At 56.4% G+C, this 18,588-nt stretch overlaps 6 protein-coding genes across 6 annotated transcripts; 5 read left to right on the forward strand and 1 right to left on the reverse strand.

The window, feature by feature from the left end:
• Positions 1-366: 366 nt before the first annotated feature.
• On the forward strand, positions 367-2,095 carry SLS55_005298 (uncharacterized protein; the record flags this gene model as incomplete). Its single annotated transcript, XM_066776748.1, has 3 exons — positions 367-543; positions 889-1,683; positions 1,958-2,095. The coding sequence occupies 3 exons, from the start codon at positions 367-369 to the stop codon at positions 2,093-2,095; spliced, it is 1,110 nt and encodes a 369-aa protein (XP_066632590.1).
• A 3,484-nt stretch (positions 2,096-5,579) lies between these two features.
• SLS55_005299 (uncharacterized protein) lies at positions 5,580-6,960 on the forward strand (the record flags this gene model as incomplete). The annotated part of the gene is made up of 4 exons (XM_066776749.1): positions 5,580-5,789; positions 5,843-5,879; positions 5,938-6,406; positions 6,462-6,960. The coding sequence occupies 4 exons, from the start codon at positions 5,580-5,582 to the stop codon at positions 6,958-6,960; spliced, it is 1,215 nt and encodes a 404-aa protein (XP_066632591.1).
• A 4,481-nt stretch (positions 6,961-11,441) lies between these two features.
• On the reverse strand, positions 11,442-12,317 carry GTT1 (bifunctional glutathione transferase/peroxidase; the record flags this gene model as incomplete). Its single annotated transcript, XM_066776750.1, has 3 exons — positions 11,442-11,797; positions 11,846-12,222; positions 12,277-12,317. The coding sequence occupies 3 exons, from the start codon at positions 12,315-12,317 to the stop codon at positions 11,442-11,444; spliced, it is 774 nt and encodes a 257-aa protein (XP_066632592.1).
• Positions 12,318-12,765: 448 nt separating this feature from the next.
• On the forward strand, positions 12,766-13,328 carry SLS55_005301 (uncharacterized protein; the record flags this gene model as incomplete). The annotated part of the gene is made up of 4 exons (XM_066776751.1): positions 12,766-12,784; positions 12,864-12,899; positions 12,959-13,095; positions 13,275-13,328. The coding sequence occupies 4 exons, from the start codon at positions 12,766-12,768 to the stop codon at positions 13,326-13,328; spliced, it is 246 nt and encodes an 81-aa protein (XP_066632593.1).
• Positions 13,329-14,161: 833 nt separating this feature from the next.
• On the forward strand, positions 14,162-15,878 carry SLS55_005302 (uncharacterized protein; the record flags this gene model as incomplete). The annotated part of the gene is made up of 3 exons (XM_066776752.1): positions 14,162-14,204; positions 14,311-14,895; positions 15,025-15,878. The coding sequence occupies 3 exons, from the start codon at positions 14,162-14,164 to the stop codon at positions 15,876-15,878; spliced, it is 1,482 nt and encodes a 493-aa protein (XP_066632594.1).
• Positions 15,879-16,849: 971 nt separating this feature from the next.
• On the forward strand, positions 16,850-17,905 carry SLS55_005303 (uncharacterized protein; the record flags this gene model as incomplete). The annotated part of the gene is made up of 4 exons (XM_066776753.1): positions 16,850-17,168; positions 17,306-17,442; positions 17,500-17,734; positions 17,793-17,905. 4 exons carry the CDS (start codon positions 16,850-16,852, stop codon positions 17,903-17,905), a joined length of 804 nt encoding a protein of 267 aa, XP_066632595.1.
• Positions 17,906-18,588: the final 683 nt, after the last annotated feature.

An 18,588-nucleotide genomic window follows, 5' to 3' on the forward strand; every position in this document is an offset into this window, starting at 1 on the left:
GGCGCCTGCCGTGCCATGCCACCGGACGACTAGCACCCTAGCGCATTCCGCATATCCACACTTCCACCTGCGCCGCTTGCGCCCCTTACGACTGCTTGGTTTTCATCACTCGATTCGGGCATCGTTACTGGCCTGCTCCCCTGATTTGCCCGCTGCATCCCGGTCCGCGACCATATATATTCGCCCGCCGGCTGCTGCCTTTCCACCACCAATAGCCTGCCACTGCCACAAACACCATGTCGAAGAAACCCATCTTCGCAGCAACCCACCCGCGGGCATGCTCCACTGCCTTCGAGCGCGTTCGTTTTCCCCTCCCGCTGCAGTCTCTCCGGCGCCTCATTGACACTCGACGATGCGCAGGTCTTCATGACGTGCCGGGACACGCTCCAATGCGTGCACGAACCCTTCGGTGACGCCTTCTACTTCGGCCCCGAGAGGCTCAGCACCCGTTACGAGAGCGACCTGAAGGCGAGAGAGGAGAGCGGTTTCGAAGACAGCACCTACAGGACCATCTTTGACAGGATCGAGAGTGAGAACACTGAGGTTGGATCCCTTCCCCCGAGTTGCAAGCAGCCGGCCTCGCGGCCTTGCTCCCCGTCTCCTTTGTCCACGCAATTCTCGTCTTTCCGCGTCCTATTTCAGAAGTCACGAGAAAAAAAAAGAAATATACTACTTTCTCAACCGCATCTGGTGCTCGACCATGCCTCAACGGTGTGCGATCATGATACTACCTCCTGCAGATTCGACAAGCGCGGCAGTTCAACCTGCATGCTGAGCGGAGCCCGATGACGCATTCCCTTGCACATTTTCTTACGTAGCCTGGCGGGCCCCGCTAGAGCTCGCCCTTCGTCATGGTGAAAAATCGACATGTACTTACCGGGTCAACAGGGCAAGCGAATCTTCATCAAGGACATTACGCACTATCTGGTGCCGGCGGAGCACCAGCCTGCGTCGATTGCGCCATCCCTCGTGAAGTTCAAGCGCGGCGTCGGCACTGACGCCGCCCAGTCCGACGCACACGCCCGCGTTGACAGCGCCCACGGCAGCGACGCTGCCACCAACGGCGACGTCAACGCCGCGCCGAATGGGGTGAGCCATGAGGCGAAGATCGAGGGGCACGAGGCCACCAAGCCTCCGTACCCCTACCCGACGCTCGTTGAGCCGGGCAACCCGACCGTGGTGCCGACGGAGCTGCTCGCCAAGTTCCATTGGACCTTCTTGATCCGCCACCCGCGCAACAGCATCCCCTCGTACTACCGTTGCACCGTCCCGCCGCTCGACGACGTCACCGGCTTCTACAACTTCATGCCTTCCGAGGCCGGCTACGACGAGCTCCGCCGCACCTTCGACTACCTCAAGAACATCGGCCTCGTCGGCCCCAAGATAGCCGGCCAGGAGGGCGCCGAGACGAACGGCGCGACGAACGGCGAGACCAATGGCACCGTCAGGCCTCCTTTCGGCGCCGAGCCGGTCGAGATCTGCGTCATCGACGCCGATGACCTCCTCGACAACCCCGCCGGCATAATCCAGCGCTACTGCGAGAGCGTCGGCATCGAATACACCCCGGAGATGCTGACCTGGGACAACGATGAGGATCACGCCATCGCCAAGGAGAGATTTGAGAAGTGGAAGGGCTTCCACGAGGATGCCATAGAATCGAGGGATCTCAAGCCTCGCGCCCAGGTGAGTACATTGGCTGTTCCTTCAATCAGACCGTCATGATCCTGGATCTCCTTTCTCCTTTGTCTTCCGTACATCATTCTTCCGTCTATCAGTTCGACTGTAGTAAGCACTTGCTTTACGTGGACTCGAGGATGTGATTGAGAGAGATTGGTCGGTGACAAGAGATTGAATTCCTGGCGATTGCGGCTCTGCTGTGGAAGGAACAGCCTACTTCATTATACTCCGTTTTTTCTCTCGAACAGACGTATTAACATCGCTGATCAAAAAGAAAAAGATTCCCAAGCCCGACGAAGAGCTGTACGCCGAATGGGTCCAGAAGTTCGGAGAAGAGGGAGCCAAGGTTATCAAGGACACTGTCGACAAGAACGTCGCCGACTACGAGTACCTCAAGCAGTTTGCTATGAGAGTCTAAGTGCGGTTGTCCAACCTCGCCCTTTTGTCGCCCGCGACGGATGAAAGCGGCGCGACACATTTATGAGTTATGACCTGCTTTTTGATCATTCTTGACTTGATGGGATACCTTGGGCTTGTTTCTCTAATATCTCTTTCTATTGAGAAATTGAATACCGGGGTTTGACGACAGTTGGAATCGGAAGATTGCAAATTGGTAACACGATTACTGGATGGATTACATGGTGTTTTGCGCCCTTTCGGTTCGCGTTTTTGTTGCAATTCATTCGTACAGTGACACTCATTCAATATGTCGATTGCTCTCATGTTTTCGTATTTCATTTCGGTGCTGTCTCATATCCAAGTCCCACTCAATCTACTGCCGAACTCAATGACAACCCCCGTTGACTTCCATGTTCTTTCAGTACAACACCAGTAATGACGTAGTCCGGTCTATTCGAAAAAGCCGTGGTCATGTCGGATTCGAGGTTACTCTCACCCGCAGTCTTTGGCTGAACCCATGGTATCCTTGCCCATTGCATATCTACGCGTTTAGTCGCTGTTCCTTTCATCAAACAGGCCGGTTAGCGCAATGGTAGAGCGTACCCTTCCTAATCCAACTCATTGGCTACTGCTCACCCAGTAGCTTCGCCCCAAATGGGTAGGTTGTGGGCTTCGTGCCGTCAAGGGTGAGGTTGCGGGTTCGGTAAGTTCATGAGCTTAATTCCAGTATACTTTGATTTTCTAACATTGTTCCAGAATCCCGTACCGGTCAAATCCTCTTTTTTTTTTTTTTTTTTTTTTTGCATCCTTCCCTCGAAGATGCCAAGGTATGCCGTTTTGTCTGTCTCTTGGGAAGAGGGTGGGCGAATGAGTGGAAGCGAGGTGTAAATCCATTGCTACAGCCAGGAAAAGTGTAAGAACCTATTTCCCAATCCGAACAGGAGCATGCAAATCCTCAACCATACCGTCGCTACGAAGAGAAGGACCGTTGTATCAGTTAAGGCTGCGGCATCCCGAGACTTTGGACAAAGATCTCCGATTTGGGCCTCGCGACACTCCCACAGTCCTCACCAAACCCTCCCTTATCGCCGAACTCTACAGCAAATACATAATTGATGAAGGGTTTAGAATCCTTGGGAATTATCATCACATGCCTTCCAAATATCAGTTACAAAGGGAGTCTCATGCAAGTTCGCTGAAACCCTGGTCACTCTTCTCATTGAAAGTTGCTCGGATAAGGTCAACATGGCATTTCTGCCACGCAACTCTCCCCTTATCCTTGCGGCGTCACCAGGAACCGGTAATCGAAGTCGGCTCACCGAGGTATCACATGCACGCATACGCATTGAAGTAACTCCTCCTACTTTTTCGACCATATACAGTCCGTATGGAAACATTCGACGCCTCGTCCAAAGCTCAAAATCGGGCATGTTCTGCCAGACACCATCACACTTTAGCAGCAGATGGTACCAAGAAACCGTGTGCCCTTACGATTTTCAGTATATGGAACCTCATCAGCATTGGAAGGCCCACAAGCCCGGAGGATGTCAGTGTTGCCATCGAAGTATTTGGGAAGGGAAGCGAAGGAAGCAAGCGTAAAACAATCGTCAGGAGCTTAAGAAAAGTTGAAAGAGAGCGCGTGGTGAGCGCTGGTGCCTCGAGGGACAGGACAGGGTGGGACTGGTCTGATCTGGAAAACCTGAATCAAGAGTTGGACGCCTTCTGGTGACGGTACCGTTGGCGTGGCATAATAATGAACCATCTATGCAGCATCACAACTACACCCCGGGACCATGCGCGAGTCATAGATGGTCTAGACATTTCGACTGGCCATGTTGCTGTGCTGCTAGGATGAAATAAAGTTTGCGGGCGCCCTGGTGTCCGGAGCCGTTGTCGCCGCACGGATTCGATCTCCACCTCAACGCTTGATAGTACATACGTCTCATGATGGCCATTTCAATTGCGGAGCAGCAACCGGCGCGGCGCTGGTGAAAGAGCGGACTGATCCTTCCCGAAGTGGAAGTGCCTTTCGTCTACGGCGCCGATCACGACTCCGGCGAGCGAATCGGTGAAGGCAGAGCGTCTCGATCAACGCCATCACCCGAGGGCCGGTAGCGAAATTCAAGTTGGGTGCTCGTGAAGGTGTGCAGCAGAGCGGGGCTGGTGTGGTTTTGCGAGATGGGCTGTCGGATGACCGGAAGTCTGAGTTTTTGATCGTCCCCGCTCGAGCGAGGGGGAAGCAAGGACCGACTATGGGTTGGTGAGGCAGACTTCTCCGGACATGGCCATGGTCGCTCTCAGCCGGGCCAAAAGTCGTCATGTAAGCGACGTGCTTTTCATGCTCGGTGGTCTAAAAGTAGGCTCGAAGCAGCCAAGTTGCCGGGATGCAGTTGGCGCGTGCTGCACATCGCAAGCCCCGTGCAACAATAATGCTCTCTTGCCTTGCGGGCATACAGCCGTGAGGTGAGGTTAGCGTTGGGGCAATTGCGATGCGGCGGGTGAAGGATCTAGCGCCGGGACCGGAGGCAGGCGAGCAGCAACAACGACGACAAGACACGATGTTTACTCATACTCGCCAGCATATTGTTGCAGCGCGGAGCTGCCGATCCCAATAGGAAGCGAGCGCTGCGTCAATGCGAACGAGATTGTTTCAGGGCCGATGTCGATTGCCGAAACGTGGCCACGGCCGGCGAGGTTGTACTACTCTGTACTAGACACACGCTTCTGGGAAGACGTTTCTGCACTGGACCCTCTCGGCCCTTTTCAAGCCTCCTGACGGTTGCAGTCACAGAGTCGCCCTTTTCCAGCCGGGCGATCTGCTACAAGCCCAGCTAGCCTCGTCACCAACGCGGCGGCGTCATTTCCCTTGTGGAGAAGGCGCCGCACCACCAAGCGCGCCCGCGCCAGCTGAGCTTATTTCTAGCGAACGAAGCCTCGTCGCTTGTCCACCGCGATGCTCCCCCAACGCGAAATAGGGACGCGCTGCTCCTGCTGCTCCTGCTGCACCTGACGCGCCGCCGGCCATGGTATGGCGTGACAGAGGTGCAGCCGCCGTCGCCTCGCAAGCAAAGCATATGCCCCACCATCCACCTTCTCAAACACGCCTGTGCCTCCTATGCCTTGGGCCGGTGTCCGCGGTGGGGTCCGCCCACCAACGTGAATTCGCCATCATGAGAGCGTCTCCGGACCAGCTACACGTTATTTCCGAACTCACAAGTCCAGCCGGCTAGTTTCGATAAAGCTTGGACGGCTGGCCAGCGAGCGTCACTCGCACGTGGAGTGGATCGGCCGAAGATCTCACACGTGCCCGTTCCCTGCATGCACCATTTCCCACGCCGGGGACCACAGGGACCCTTCTTCATGCATGCTCAAAGACTACAATACTAAAAGCCACCCCGGATCCTGCGCATCCTGAGCCATCTTGACGGATCCTGCCCCGCCCAATATATCCCGCCCGCCTCGCACGACTCGTCTCTCCCCGACCCCATCTCTCGGCCGTTGCCATGCCTGGTGGCGTGGTGCCTCCATTGGAGCTGGTGCTCCAATGGCAGACCGACGCCTTCCCCCACGGCATTCGCGCCCCGCCCACCCTGACCATCATCAGTGTCGTCTTCACTGCCCTGTCGCTGGCCATTGTCGTCTCCCGCTTCTACGACCGCTTTATCATCAGGCATAATGCTGGCCTGGACGATGCTCTCATTGCCGTGGCGTTGGTATGTTGGAGCATGCCCCCTGCACAACCCCACACGCTGACTCGTGGTTGAAGATTCCGCATATTGCCCTTTGTGTCGCCACTTGCCTTGGTAACCACCATCCCGACTTCATCGCCTCGAGTCCGTCCACTAATCCGTCGGTTTGTAGCCGAGCAGCTCTACGGCTTCGACCGCCATGCCTGGGACATCACACCACAGATGGGTCCGCTCAGTAGAAAGATCACGCTTGCCATCTCTTTACTTTACATCGGCAGCACCACTTTGACCAAGCTCTCCATCCTGCTGTTCTACCGCCGGCTTGGGAAAATCCGCCAATGGTTCAAGTGGACCATCTGGGCCAACATGGCCTTCCTCATTGGCTACGCAATCTGCTTCATCATAACAATACCTTTGGAGTGCTCGCCGGTGAACGCGTACTGGAACAAGGTCAATCCAATGTGGGCAATGAAGCACGACTACAGTTGCATCAATGAAGGGGCGGGCAACGTTGCCAACGGCGCAATCAGCGCCGTCCAAGACTTCATCGCCTGCATCCTGCCCATGGCCATCTTCTGGGATCTTCGCATCTCCAAGCGCGCCAAACTAGCTCTCGGCTTCGTATTCAGCCTGGGATTGATGTAAGTACACTTCCAACTGCACACATGCTAGGCTCCTAACCGCCACAATGAACAGCACCTGCATCTGCGGCATCCTCCGCACTATCGAACTCCACCGCATCTTCTTCAAAACCTATGACACGACCTGGAATGCGCGCTGGCCCTTCGCCCTGACCGTCGTCGAGTCTTCCCTGGGCCTGATCTGTGCCTCGATCCCCGCCCTCAAAGGCAGCCTATCGCGCCTCTTCTCCTCCTTCATCAAACCCATACGCTCGGCCAACCGCAACAGCAAGTTGTACGGCCGCCGCCGCTGGACCAATCCCTTCTTCGCCAGCATGAAGCGCAACTCGCAAATGTACAACTTCAACTGGAGCGGCGAGACGCCAACCGATTCCCATCGCAGCCGCAACGCCGAAGGCGGCGTCGCCGCCCCGCAGAACACCTACGTGAAGTACGACGACGACGAAGACAACGAAAACGACGCTCACCCCCGGGCGGACTCGGCTCCCCAAACGCCCAATACCGCCGGAGGCTCCGAGTTCGAGTTGGCGCCGCAGAACAAAATGGAAGTTTGAATGCCGACAGAAGGAAAAAGAACGAAGAAAACCCTTCACCACAATCTCTTCGCGCGTCCGAAGAAGAGAGAAGTCACCCCGGGCTACCATGCGAACACCTGGAATGCCCTACACGGACGCCTTCCCTCCTTGTTAGAGGAGACGTGGTGTTCGAAACCAGGACGCGTCACCAACGCCGGACTTCGGTGTCAGCCGTCCGGCCAGAGCGCACGTCCGCTCCACAGCCGTACCCACCCACCTGCCAGAGGAAACGGATGGCTCGTTACGAATGATACCCACCTGGTCCGTTCCTCATTGACGAAGAAACGTCGCATGATCCGAAACGTGGAAGCTATAGTTAATTCGAGGAGAAGGAGAAGGGGGCTTCAGAGATGGAAGAGAGAAAGGGATTGGTCTGTGGCTGGTCCAAGACTCCCGCCTAGCGGGAAAAGGAGCGATCCCCCATTAGTTCCACGCTGGAGGATGGAAGAGCAGTCACAAAGGCGTTGCGCGAGCGAGTAACATGTTGATGAAGCTCGGAGCAGGCATGTGTGAGTGAGTGGGTGGCATGGCTATTTATAAATCCACGCGACCAAGCACCTTCCTGTTAGCCTTGAGGATAGGCACCGTTAATTTTGTATAATTACTACTAGTTGAGCGGTGCCGACGTGTTGGTGTCGGCCTGCAGTCACGACAATGCATGAAGTCATATGTAATCGGAATTTGAGCTGCTGTGAAATTGAACGAATAAACACTGTACTTACATTCAGTAGATACAACACATCTTTTGACTCGAATGAGTCTTGGATGTATTTGGGGAAGCATGCGGGGGAGCATTTACGTACTGCATGAAGGATATCTTGACAGTACCAAAGGAGACAAAGACCGCCCAACGACGCACTTCCAGAGCCCTCGTGACGAGACATTGTACAAAACTCCAAACCAATGCTGATGCACCGTTCTGAGGGAAGCCCAAATCCGATAAGAAAATGTAATGTACACGATAATGTGGGACAGAACGATACATACGAGATGAAAGTTCCGTAATGCGCCTGGAATCAGTGATTCTCTATGCGAGGAATCCCCTCCGCGCGTTCCTTGCCGTCTCTCCCGCATAAGCGTCAAGCTTGACGGCATGCATGATAACTTCAACCCGAGGCTCTCCGTCAAAGCGACGAGGCTGGACTCGCAGCCTCCAATGGCTCCTTGCGACAACCCAGTCCAAGGGTGTCTCGTCGTCGGCACTGGGCGTTCTTAGGCGCAAAATCAGGCTCGATTGCGGGTCCAGAAACTGGCCAGTCTCGTGGTCTCGCTTGTCGGCTAGCACTCGCACTCCATCCAGGTCTATCGAACAGTCGGAGCCGATGGCGATCTTGACTCTATCACCGCTCACTCCAGAATTTGCTGGGCTCGCAGGTTGAGCAGCCACACCGCCGCCGGTTTGCAGCATCATAAGACCCAGTGGTTGAGTCGCCGGCAAGCCCATTTTGCTGGCTATGACTTGGAAAAGACTGGAGATGCGAGCCTTTGTTTTGCCGTAGAACGTGGCACGCATTGACTGCACATCAATTCGTGTCGATTCACCCGATAGCTCTAATATCAGCTCATACGCAGAGTCATCCGCGTACGGTCGCGCATAGGTGACCCATCCAGCACGGGTACTCCCGCCCACAGTCGGTGGTGGACCCGCAGCTGGAGTTGCAGCAGCGCTTGAGATTGAGTCTGCACCCGAGAACGATTCCGTTTCGGGCGAAAACGAAATGCCCGATTGGCGGATGTCCTCCAGGCGCATGACTATCTCTGATCTCTCGCGCGCGAGGTTGTACATAATCTCGCACGGGAGGAGACGTTGTTCGAGCCCTTTGAAATGGAAGTACCGTGCGTCCCGGATCAAATCAGCCCGATGGCCTTCGTCACGGATGTGAACGGGATAGCCTTGCAACAAGCGTAAGAGATCCTCGAATGTTTGTGCAGATCGGTTTGGTACAGATGGTGGAAGGATCGACGGTGGTCGAAGCAGAGTCTGACGATCCAAGCCTGGGAAAACCTCTTGGGGAGTTGTGAAGAAATGCGCGAACCCCAGAGAAAAGAAGTTCGGTGAGTCTCCAGGGCTGGAAAAGAGATCCCGGGATATCTGAAAATCACGGCCACCGATCTGGATGAAGATTTCCGACTTGAAGAGTTGTTGCGTTAAACGAGGCACTGCGAAAATTAGCACTGATTTCTTTTTTTCCTGGCCGCCCGCCCAAAACGAAGGTTTCGACTTACAGCTGTAGAATTGGGCATCAGCAAACAACCGAACGAAATGCTCTCCATCGCGGGGCCTGACATAGTAGCCCTGAAGATGGAGGGATATGTCCCTGAAGGTGGCTGGATCACGGTCGATGTACAACGTTTTCACATCACCTGCCTTCCCACTGGGGTTGTTGTACAGCTGCTCCGCAAAGAAATGGGAGAAATATGAGGGTGCTCTGGCAGCCTTAGTAGCCATTCGGTAGGGGGATGACGGCTGACTTACCATCTGAAGAAATGGAGGCCCCAGAGAGCCTGAACAGTTCATTTCCTATTTGGATGGGGAAAACTTTGCCGGCAGGTAAGATGGCCGAATAGTTGTTCGAGAGTTCAGCAATCTTGCGTGGCCGCGCGGCTACTGGTTGTGCTGCGCTGGAGGCATTCGCGGGGCCAGCCGGCGTTGATTGATTTACCGGGTGGGCGGCGGTGGTCATCGGAGTCGCTCTGGCAGCATGACCCAGCCCTTCAGGGGAGTCCACTGGCGCGTTCGCAAAGGTCGCGCCCTGCGTCAGCGTAGGGCTTTCATCTGCCACCGAGGAAGACCGTGAAGTTGCAGTACGCTTGGCGGCTGGCTCTTGGATGCCTTCAATGCCGAATGGCGCGGCGGCGGCGGAGCCAATAGAGGCCGATTCGGAACGGTCCTTTCGCTTCATGACCGGCTGGGCCGAGGCAGACGTGGACCCAGGTGCCGGCGGGGGCAGAAGGGCGAAAGGAAAGGCGGGGAAGGGATTACTCGCAGGCTGGGCATCCAGAAAGGGAGAGCCGGCGGAGGGCGTAAGCCGAGCGCTGCTGGCACTGGCACTGAGGTCGGAGCCGGAAACGGGCTGGGGGAAGCTGAAGTCCTGGCCGGGAGGCTGGTACTGGGCTCTGGTGAGCTCGCCTTGAGGCTCGTAAAACTCGGCGACGTCGGTGAAGTCGATGGCGTTGTCCCAGTCCCAGAACTCCGACGCGGTGGCCGCGCGTGGGGGCGGTTCGTGGGCGACGCGCGCAGGCACGGGAACGCGCAGCTGGGCCGGGCAGCCGCTGCGCGGGGTCGCAAGGCCCGAGGAGCTGGTGGGCGTGGCTACCTGGCTAGACGACTGCACACTCGGTCGGCGCTCGACGTGCCGCGAGGCATGGCGTCGCGTTGGGTTTGCCGGGTCTTGGGTGCTGAGGGCGGTGGAAGTGGGAGGGAAGCCAGACATGCCGCCCGCCGCGTCGCTTAATCGATGTAGTTGCCGGCCACCACCTTCCTCTGACTCCTGCGAGAGTTTGGTCCCGGGCGCTGCAGGACTGCTGACGGGGTTCCTGAGCGCGCACTGGCGTACGTGCGGTACTCCGACTGCGATTGATGCCGTTGAGTATTAGGGCGTGTGAAGCAACAGCACCCAAGGCGAGAGCTGCTCCCCTCTGTCATCCTATATATCCTCACGATGCGCTCGGTGCCAGTGGCGGCGGCGGCGCGTCTAAGATCCGCGCGCATTCCATTCTCTTCGTGTGAAGATCTGCCTAGCATGTCGTAGGCTGTGCCGCACGCTTCTCGAACAGGAGCCGCAGCTTACTCTGCGGCGCCCTGTCAGCAATTCGGCCGGCGGAGGTTGCGGGATGGAGCGGCGCTGGGCATGACGCACGTAAGCAGCGCCCTCATTGTTAAGCTCAGATCTCTCGCTGTAATTGGCCCATCTCGCTGTACTCCTGTCGTTTCCACGCGTTCTGAATACGCGAGCGGGTAGGCCGTCCATGACGTTGCCCAGCCCCGATGACTGGCCTGCTGTTGCCCCGGCATATTCCTCCCGCGCGGCACGCTCGGCCGCCGCTCTTCGCTACTTCGCATGCCCGTCGCAGGCCCGTCCGACTGTAAAAGCCCGCGGCCGTCCCGTTCATAGGCGGTTCGGACGGCAACGGTTCGGACGGTAACGGGTCGCATTGCACTAACTTTATCGCAACACCATCCCAGATCTTCCATGGGCCTCTGCCAGGAACCACCGACCTGATTACTCTTTGGTCCGCCGGTGACGCCGTGCCGCCACGACTTTTGCCACCGTGTTCCATCAAACACGCGCACGAGGAAGCTTCGAAATAGCTCAGTAATCCCCCTCGACACAGATGCACGAATGTCCGACTTTCCCCAAGATCTGCGACAAAGTATTGCTATTCGTTAATTATACAGCCACTGTGTCCGAGTTATTCCCTACAGTCAAGCCAATGGTTCCCCTCGCTGTGCCCAGCCTTTACGCATTGAAGATGTTTGGGTCGTACTCCTGCCCCGTCACTTCCTTGATCTTCGCATTTGCCTTCTTGAATGCTTCCCTCTCATGCAGAAGGTCCAAATAGGCCGCGAGCTTGGGGTACTTGTCCTTGGTCAGGCCCGCGCGAAGCGTCGCTGCTTCCAATGGATAGCTCATGAGGATGTCAGCAGCAGTGATTTCCTTGCCACAGAGGTAATCGCCTTCGGAGGTGGCAAGCTGCTCCTCCAAGAAGCCAAGGTGCGTCTTGAAGTTCGGCTTCAGGAAGCCGCCTTCGACCTTCCCCGCAACAGCATTGGTGATTGGCTTGATAAAGAAAGGAACAGGGGCAGTTTTGATCACTACGAAGAGTCAGCAAACGCGATCCGTAAGCCAGAGACGGGGCATACTGTAGAGAAGCAACGAGAACACCATCAGCGGCATGATGCTGCCCTCTGCATAGTGCATCAGGAAGCGGTACCGAATCCAAGCCTCGGTCTCGCCACCAATCTGGCCCTCCTTGCCTTCGGCATACCGCGTTGGGATCAGCCATTTGCCAAAGTACTCGGTGAGGTACTCGGTGATGGCGCCCGACTCGGCAAGCATGATCTGCTTCTCGGCGCCAGGAGCCTGGATGCCCACCACCGGGGACTTGCCGAGAGGATGCACTTCCTTCAACTCGGGGGGTGCAAGCTTGTCCTTGGTCCGCTTGAAGACCTTGAGCTCATAGTCGACTTTCAGTTCTTCGAGCAGCCAAAGAACACGATGCGAGCGGGACTTGTCAAGCCTTCATGATGTTAATGAAGAAAAGGGCAACCCTCCGCAGAGAGGCTGTACTGACCAGTAGAGCGTGATCTTTGCGTTCTGTTGATCCGCTGCCATGTTGCCGTGGTTGGAGGTTGAGAGACTGTTGTTCACAGTTGAAGTGGAGAACACGCGATGAGAAACTGGGCTCGAGCTGAGATGCGATTGAAATTTAAGATGAAGAGCTGCGGATATACGATTGCCGGCGCTAGCAGCAAAGTACCTAGGCACAATGGCCCTATTGCAGATAAGGATACTCTTCTGAAGCATCACATGCAGCTCTTTCCTTTTGGGCCTAGAGCCTAGGGAGACGAACTGGGAACACCGGCCGCAAGATCGGACGCCGGAGGAGATGGACGGTGTGGAGAACGTGAGATGGTCCGATCCGTGGATCATAGGTAAGTGTGGAATGGGCGGTTTCACGTGACTCGCAACAACGCCAAGAACACGGCCAATCGCTGAGGCGCCATTACAGCAGGAGCACGACCGCAACACCCCGAGCTTGCTGCTTCTCACATCACCCACTATGGCAGGCGACCATCACGGTATGTTCTCACCATGCACATGCGCTGCGCTGCCCTAGCTATTCCGATCGCATTGAGCTGACATTGTGTGTTTCCGCAGTTCTCCACGAAGACCCGGCGCTGGTCAAGTACGGCAGTACGGCACCTCCCCGCGACCCCGCCGCCTGAGCGCGCGCTCGTTGTCCTTCGCTCCAGTTTACATTGACGACCCTACAGACGTCGGCCCGAACCGCTACAAGTACTTCCGCTGGACTCCCAGGACCGCGTGGATTTCCTTCTGGGTCGCCATCGCTGTGCCGAGCGTCGTCGGGCTCGTTGCCTACAATACTGATGTGAGTTGAACCCGCCATGGCTGTCTGTTGGGGAGGAATACATTGGGCCCGTGGAAAAAAGAGTGTCTCCAGCCGGTGCCGGGGAAGCGCAAGACGATGAGCTTGGACTCTCAAGGGCAGGGGAGGAAATGGCTGTCGCCAGAATACAACGTGGGCATGAGGCTGACGCTGTGATGCAGGGCAAGTATGACCTCCGTGGCAAGCGCAGGGGAGATGTCATCAAAGAGTTCTAAGCAAGATACCATCATCAATCAAATGCGGTCCTGAATCGCCCAGTCGAAACCATGCCCGCAACAACCAGTAGACCGTCCTCAGTGTGAGATGCGCAGCGTACATGTCGCAGGCCGAGAACCACTTTCTGCTTATCTCTGTGGTGTCAAGAAAGCAATGATTCCCGAAAGAGGGGAAGTATAGCGGTCACAGAACAAATGATCACAAGAACCATTGCCAGGATCGCCTTATCCTTTTCAGACACTAAACTTGTGACAAGAAACTATTCGTGAACAATCAACTGACAATCAGCTACCCGAATCGTGGGAGTGAGCATGAGCGTGAGGTCATCCGACCTAATAACAGCTACTGTAATTATCACAGCGGACAATTCCTGCCAGGATGTGGAAGCAATGGGACCTCGGATGGCGGATGACAAAGCGCGGCCGGCGGGTCTAGTAGTAATTACGCCGGAGCGAATCGGGCGATTGAGAGGAAAGCTAGGCTCCTCAGGAACGCCATGTCTTTGTTCAAGGTGCCGAAAGCAAGCGGGCAAGGCATGCGGGGCCAGCCAATGGGCCAGGGAGCCAGCGGCGGGAAAGGGAAAAATTCTCAGCATTGAAAGAAACGGCGGAAGATGTGGGCATGAGCACGCTGCAATTGGCAACCTAGTCCGCCGGGAGGCGGGCAAGCCATGACGGTAAAGCCGACGCCCCCACTCGTAGAGGAAAGGCTGGCCACCTCCACGCGGGCGGACGCTTTGCATCCTAACCGCCTGACAAATCTACAAGACCACCACCATGACCCGGCCACCACGCGCGACTCCTCGTTCCATGGCGCCTCAGGCTTTGCAGACATGGCGAGCACCGCGCTTCGGGACGTTGACACGGTGATTGTGGGTAAGTGCCGGCCCGCACCCGCCCACCAGGTCGCCTTTGTGGTACTGCGGCCTCCAACCCACGCTTGTCGGCTGACGCAATGGACTTGCTTTCTTGCGAATTGCAGGCAACGGCCCCTCGGCGTTGATCCTGTCTTATATCCTCCACGGCCACATTCCGTACTATGCCCGCCCGCACCACGATCCGCTGCTGCGTGCGAAGCTCGAGTCCCGTCCCAACCTGCTCGACCTGACGCCGGACCTCTACGCTCATTTCCAGTCGTCGCTACGCTACTCGACCCAGGCCTTGCCTGTCAATACCCTGCTCGATACCCTGATCCGCCCAAATGCCGATACTGAGATTGATCCGGAATCCTGCGTCGACTGGCGCTATGAGCCGGACCAAGCTGTCTCACATGTCGCTCTGGGCAACACCCCCGATGCCGGAGGCCAGTGGACCGACAACCCAGTGGCCGCGAACAGTGATATCGGCACCTTGAGTTATGCCGAGATGCTCTCATTGCCTGGGTACTCGTTTGCGGACCATTGGAAGGCTGTGAATGGCGAGCCGTTGCCGCACTTTTTGCGCCCTACTCGGACACAGGTGGCTGCGTACTACAAGGCGTACCCGCATGCTGTTGGCATTGCGAAATCGATTTTGAACAGTGCTCAAGTGTCTCATGTCTCAAGGACGGCGGGCGGCTTCTATATCGGTTCTCATGGCATCCGATGCAAGCACCTCGTCCTCGGGTCTGGGATATTCTCAGTCAACATCCCACCACCGCCACTCCTATCGCCACTATGCAGCGTGCGCAATGTGACGAAACCACTCCTGGTGGTAGGTTCGGGATTTTCCGCCGCGGACGTTATCATCTCGACACCGCCGCACCGCAAGGTCATTCACATGTTCAACTGGTCGCCGGAGGACAGGCCATCTCCTCTTAGGGGTTGCCATCACCAGGCCTACCCGGAATACGCTGGTATCTATCGACAGATGAAACTCGCCGCACTCTCGTCTTCGAGGTCCAAATCAGCTGCGTCTCCGTTGAATAGGAAGAAAAATAACCCTTTTTTCGCTCAACGCGACTGGGCCAGTGTATACGAAGGCCTAGCCAACGCCACAATCATGGATGTCACCTCGATTGATGACTTTGCCATAATCAAGATACGTTTGGAGTCGGGTGACATCATTGAACGTGCTGTGGGCGGAATTGATTACGTGGTGGGAAGGCGCGGGTCTCTTGAGTACCTGGAGAAACCGCTACGCTCAGAGGTCAATGGCCCCGCCACCAGTCAATCTGAAGAGGACAACGAGCCATTGCCAGGCCTGATATCCGGTCGAACCCTTCGCGAAAAGGTTGAAGAGGATCTGGAAATTGCACCTTCGGTCTTCGTTATCGGCAGTCTGACTGGCGATTCGTTGGTACGCCATGCTTTCGGCGCGTGTTCCTATGCCGGTGGAAGGATCCTAGATGCAAAGCACGAGTTCGCGGAGGAGAACGGCTGCGTGGCGTCTGCTGCGAAGACGAAGATACCAACTCCGCCCAGGAGCCCCGTTCACAAAGGAGTCAACGGACACTCTCGCAATGGGAGTAGCCCCAAGATCAGACCGAATGGCGTCAGTCACCAAGATCTCCACCTCGACCGCAGAAAGCTGCCAATGGCAATAGTGTCACAGGACACGGAAAGCCAGTAAGCATGGTGCAGGAACACGTGCTAAATGTAAAAGCGTGGATTCTTTGGATTTGTCAGGAGTTCAGATGGGATAGATGATTTTGCTCATGTGCTTGACTAACCTTGCATTGGCGGGTCTTTGGATTTCGTAGAGACATGATAGAACTGATTCGGCCAGATGGCAACCGAAATTCAAGCCACTTTTTCAACTCGATGTTTGCTTCATCATACCCTGCTGCAGATGACGCAAGCTTGTTCTGGAGCAATCTGGCTCCGTCACCCGACCAGCGATGTCGAATTCCTAACCGTCAGTGTGGCCCGAGAACATCCGCAGTGATGCACCCGGGGCGACGATCAAAACATGCATGGGAGCACGAATCGAAGCGCGCAGCCGACGGTCGGATCGTACGTTATGGGCTAATAAGAAAATAGGCTTGAATTGCACAGGAAGCCACCCACCCACAGCGGGCGCGCTTCCCTGATCTACGGCGGGCAAAGGCGGAGCATGGCCGTATCCGGTGATGACGGCGCAGCTGAGGGCCGGGAAGCCTGGCATGGATGGATCCGAGCTGCAAGGCATCAGATAGCGCATCGCCGCGCTTCCGACGACATTACAATCGCTTTGTTTCTTCTTCTCGTGGAACAGTCGGAACCTCCAATGTTGCAGCAGGCGGCCGCCGCTGCTGGCGCGCTCGCAGCGCCCGCACGGAATCTCTCGGCGTGCGATCGGCCTTCAAGCTACCGCCCGTGCTTCCTCGCCTCGATGACGGCAACACTATACTTCATCCAGCGAGACGATACCTCCGAAGAGGAGTGAACGACGCGCCTACCGAGCAACGAAGCTGAAATTAACGATATTCGTAACGAATCATGGCCCGAGCTACGATTAACGACCTCATCACAGCCAAGCTCCCGGCCTTGTTTGGCTGCAACGGCTTCCTCCCGCTCGCCGCAGACTGTTACTCGGCCTCACCTCCTAATCGCGCGCCCGCCATGGAACCAGCCGACCTCGTCGCATCCGCCGCTTCGGCCATGGCAGAATCAGCAACGGCCGCGGCCGCAGCTTTCGAGCCGGCCATTGAGGTGCCTGTCCAGCTCAACACCACCAACCCCCCCGACCCGTTGCACCCCTACTATCCCCTCGAGGTCGAGATTGCAGGATACCTGGCCAATGACTACACCGTGGCGCAGTTGCTGGCGTCCTTCGCGGCCGGGTGTGCTGTTGTTTTCTTGGTCACATATCTGGTCGCGAAGAAGCTCAGGCCGACACTGCGCGGCACCGAGCTCCTGCAGATACTGTGGTTTGTATTGAGTTAGTATCCCTCCATGCGAACGTATACTTGGGCGCTGCTGACGTCCTGTAACAGGTGGCTGCATACACTTTTTCTTCGAAGGCAAGACACCAGCCGCGGACCCCCAGCTGAGCGCAACCTAACGGGTACAAATCAGGCTTCTTTGTGTATAACTTCAGGAGACTCGGTGGCTCGCAACACCTATTCGGACAGTTGTGGAAGGAGTATGCCCTCTCGGACTCGCGTTATCTGACGCAGGATCCCTTTGTGCTATGCATGGAGACCATCACCGCTGTAAGTAGGCCTCCGATACAGTGTGAAGAGCCAGGCTCACTGAAGCTTGAATCCTAGGTGTGCTGGGGACCTCTTTCCTTCGTCATCGCGCACATGATCACCACCCAGCACCCGCTTCGATACCCTCTGCAGGCGATCGTGTCCCTCGGCCAGTTGTACGGCGATGTCCTGTACTACGCGACAGCCATGTTCGACCATTACCTGACCAATCTGAACTACTCCCGGCCAGAGTCATACTACTTTTGGTTCTATTTCGTGTTCATGAACGCATTTTGGGTTGTCATCCCAATCAGTGAGTACCTGGTACCTCTTCAAGACACACACTGAACATGCGCACTGACATGCACCAGTCTTGATCGTGAACAGCCTCAGAGCTTCTGGTAGAGCCTTCAAGGCGGTCGCGCGAGTAGAGCAGTGCCTCAATGCGTCTCCTGTCAGCCCGAAGAAGAGGAAGGACCTGTAGAGGCACGGCTATAGTCGGGCATTTAAGAGTGTTACGTTCTAGTTTATTATTAGAAAGGAATTTATATCTTTAACAACATTGGAGAAGATGGCACAGCCCCTCCAAATTGTGCGTCGCACCCGCTTTTTGTAGCACGATGACGCAGTAGTGGAATGACGGCAATGAAAGCCAATTGGCCCGCCCCTGAGTTGGGAAGAAAACAAGATGCCAGGCGCCAAGCCAGGCTTATCCCGGGAGATGAAACCGGTCAACATTCGTCGGCGAGTAGCGGATGTGGTTTTGAAGTGAAGCATTATGTTGCCTGAGATTTCCGAGCGCGTTCTGACCACCGTCTCGGGAGAGGGAGAGCAGTCCTGAGCCCGTGCATGGCGTCTCGGTACGTAGATCCGTCGATAGCTGCTGCTGATCAGTGGCTGAGCCCTCAGTGCCCAAAGCAAAAGAATGTCGACGGGCTGCCGGAACGTGGACGCGGCACGCGACTGCGCGCCGCGTGGCTGCTGGCGCGTGGACAGCTTGGCCCTTCTCACAGAAGCTTTGGAAGCAGGCGGCGGTGAGGCGTTGGGCGCTGGTAGGCTGCGCACGGGCAAGGCAAGTCGCGCGAGACAGATCTTCACAAGCATGGGCCGCTGGCCAGAGCTATCGGGCGCAAACAACGCGGCGGCCAGGCAGTAAACATAACGCGG

This window comes from Diplodia seriata, assembly GCF_021436955.1.
Source record: "Diplodia seriata strain FDS-637 chromosome Unknown scaffold_5, whole genome shotgun sequence".
Taxonomy (NCBI): domain Eukaryota; kingdom Fungi; phylum Ascomycota; class Dothideomycetes; order Botryosphaeriales; family Botryosphaeriaceae; genus Diplodia; species Diplodia seriata.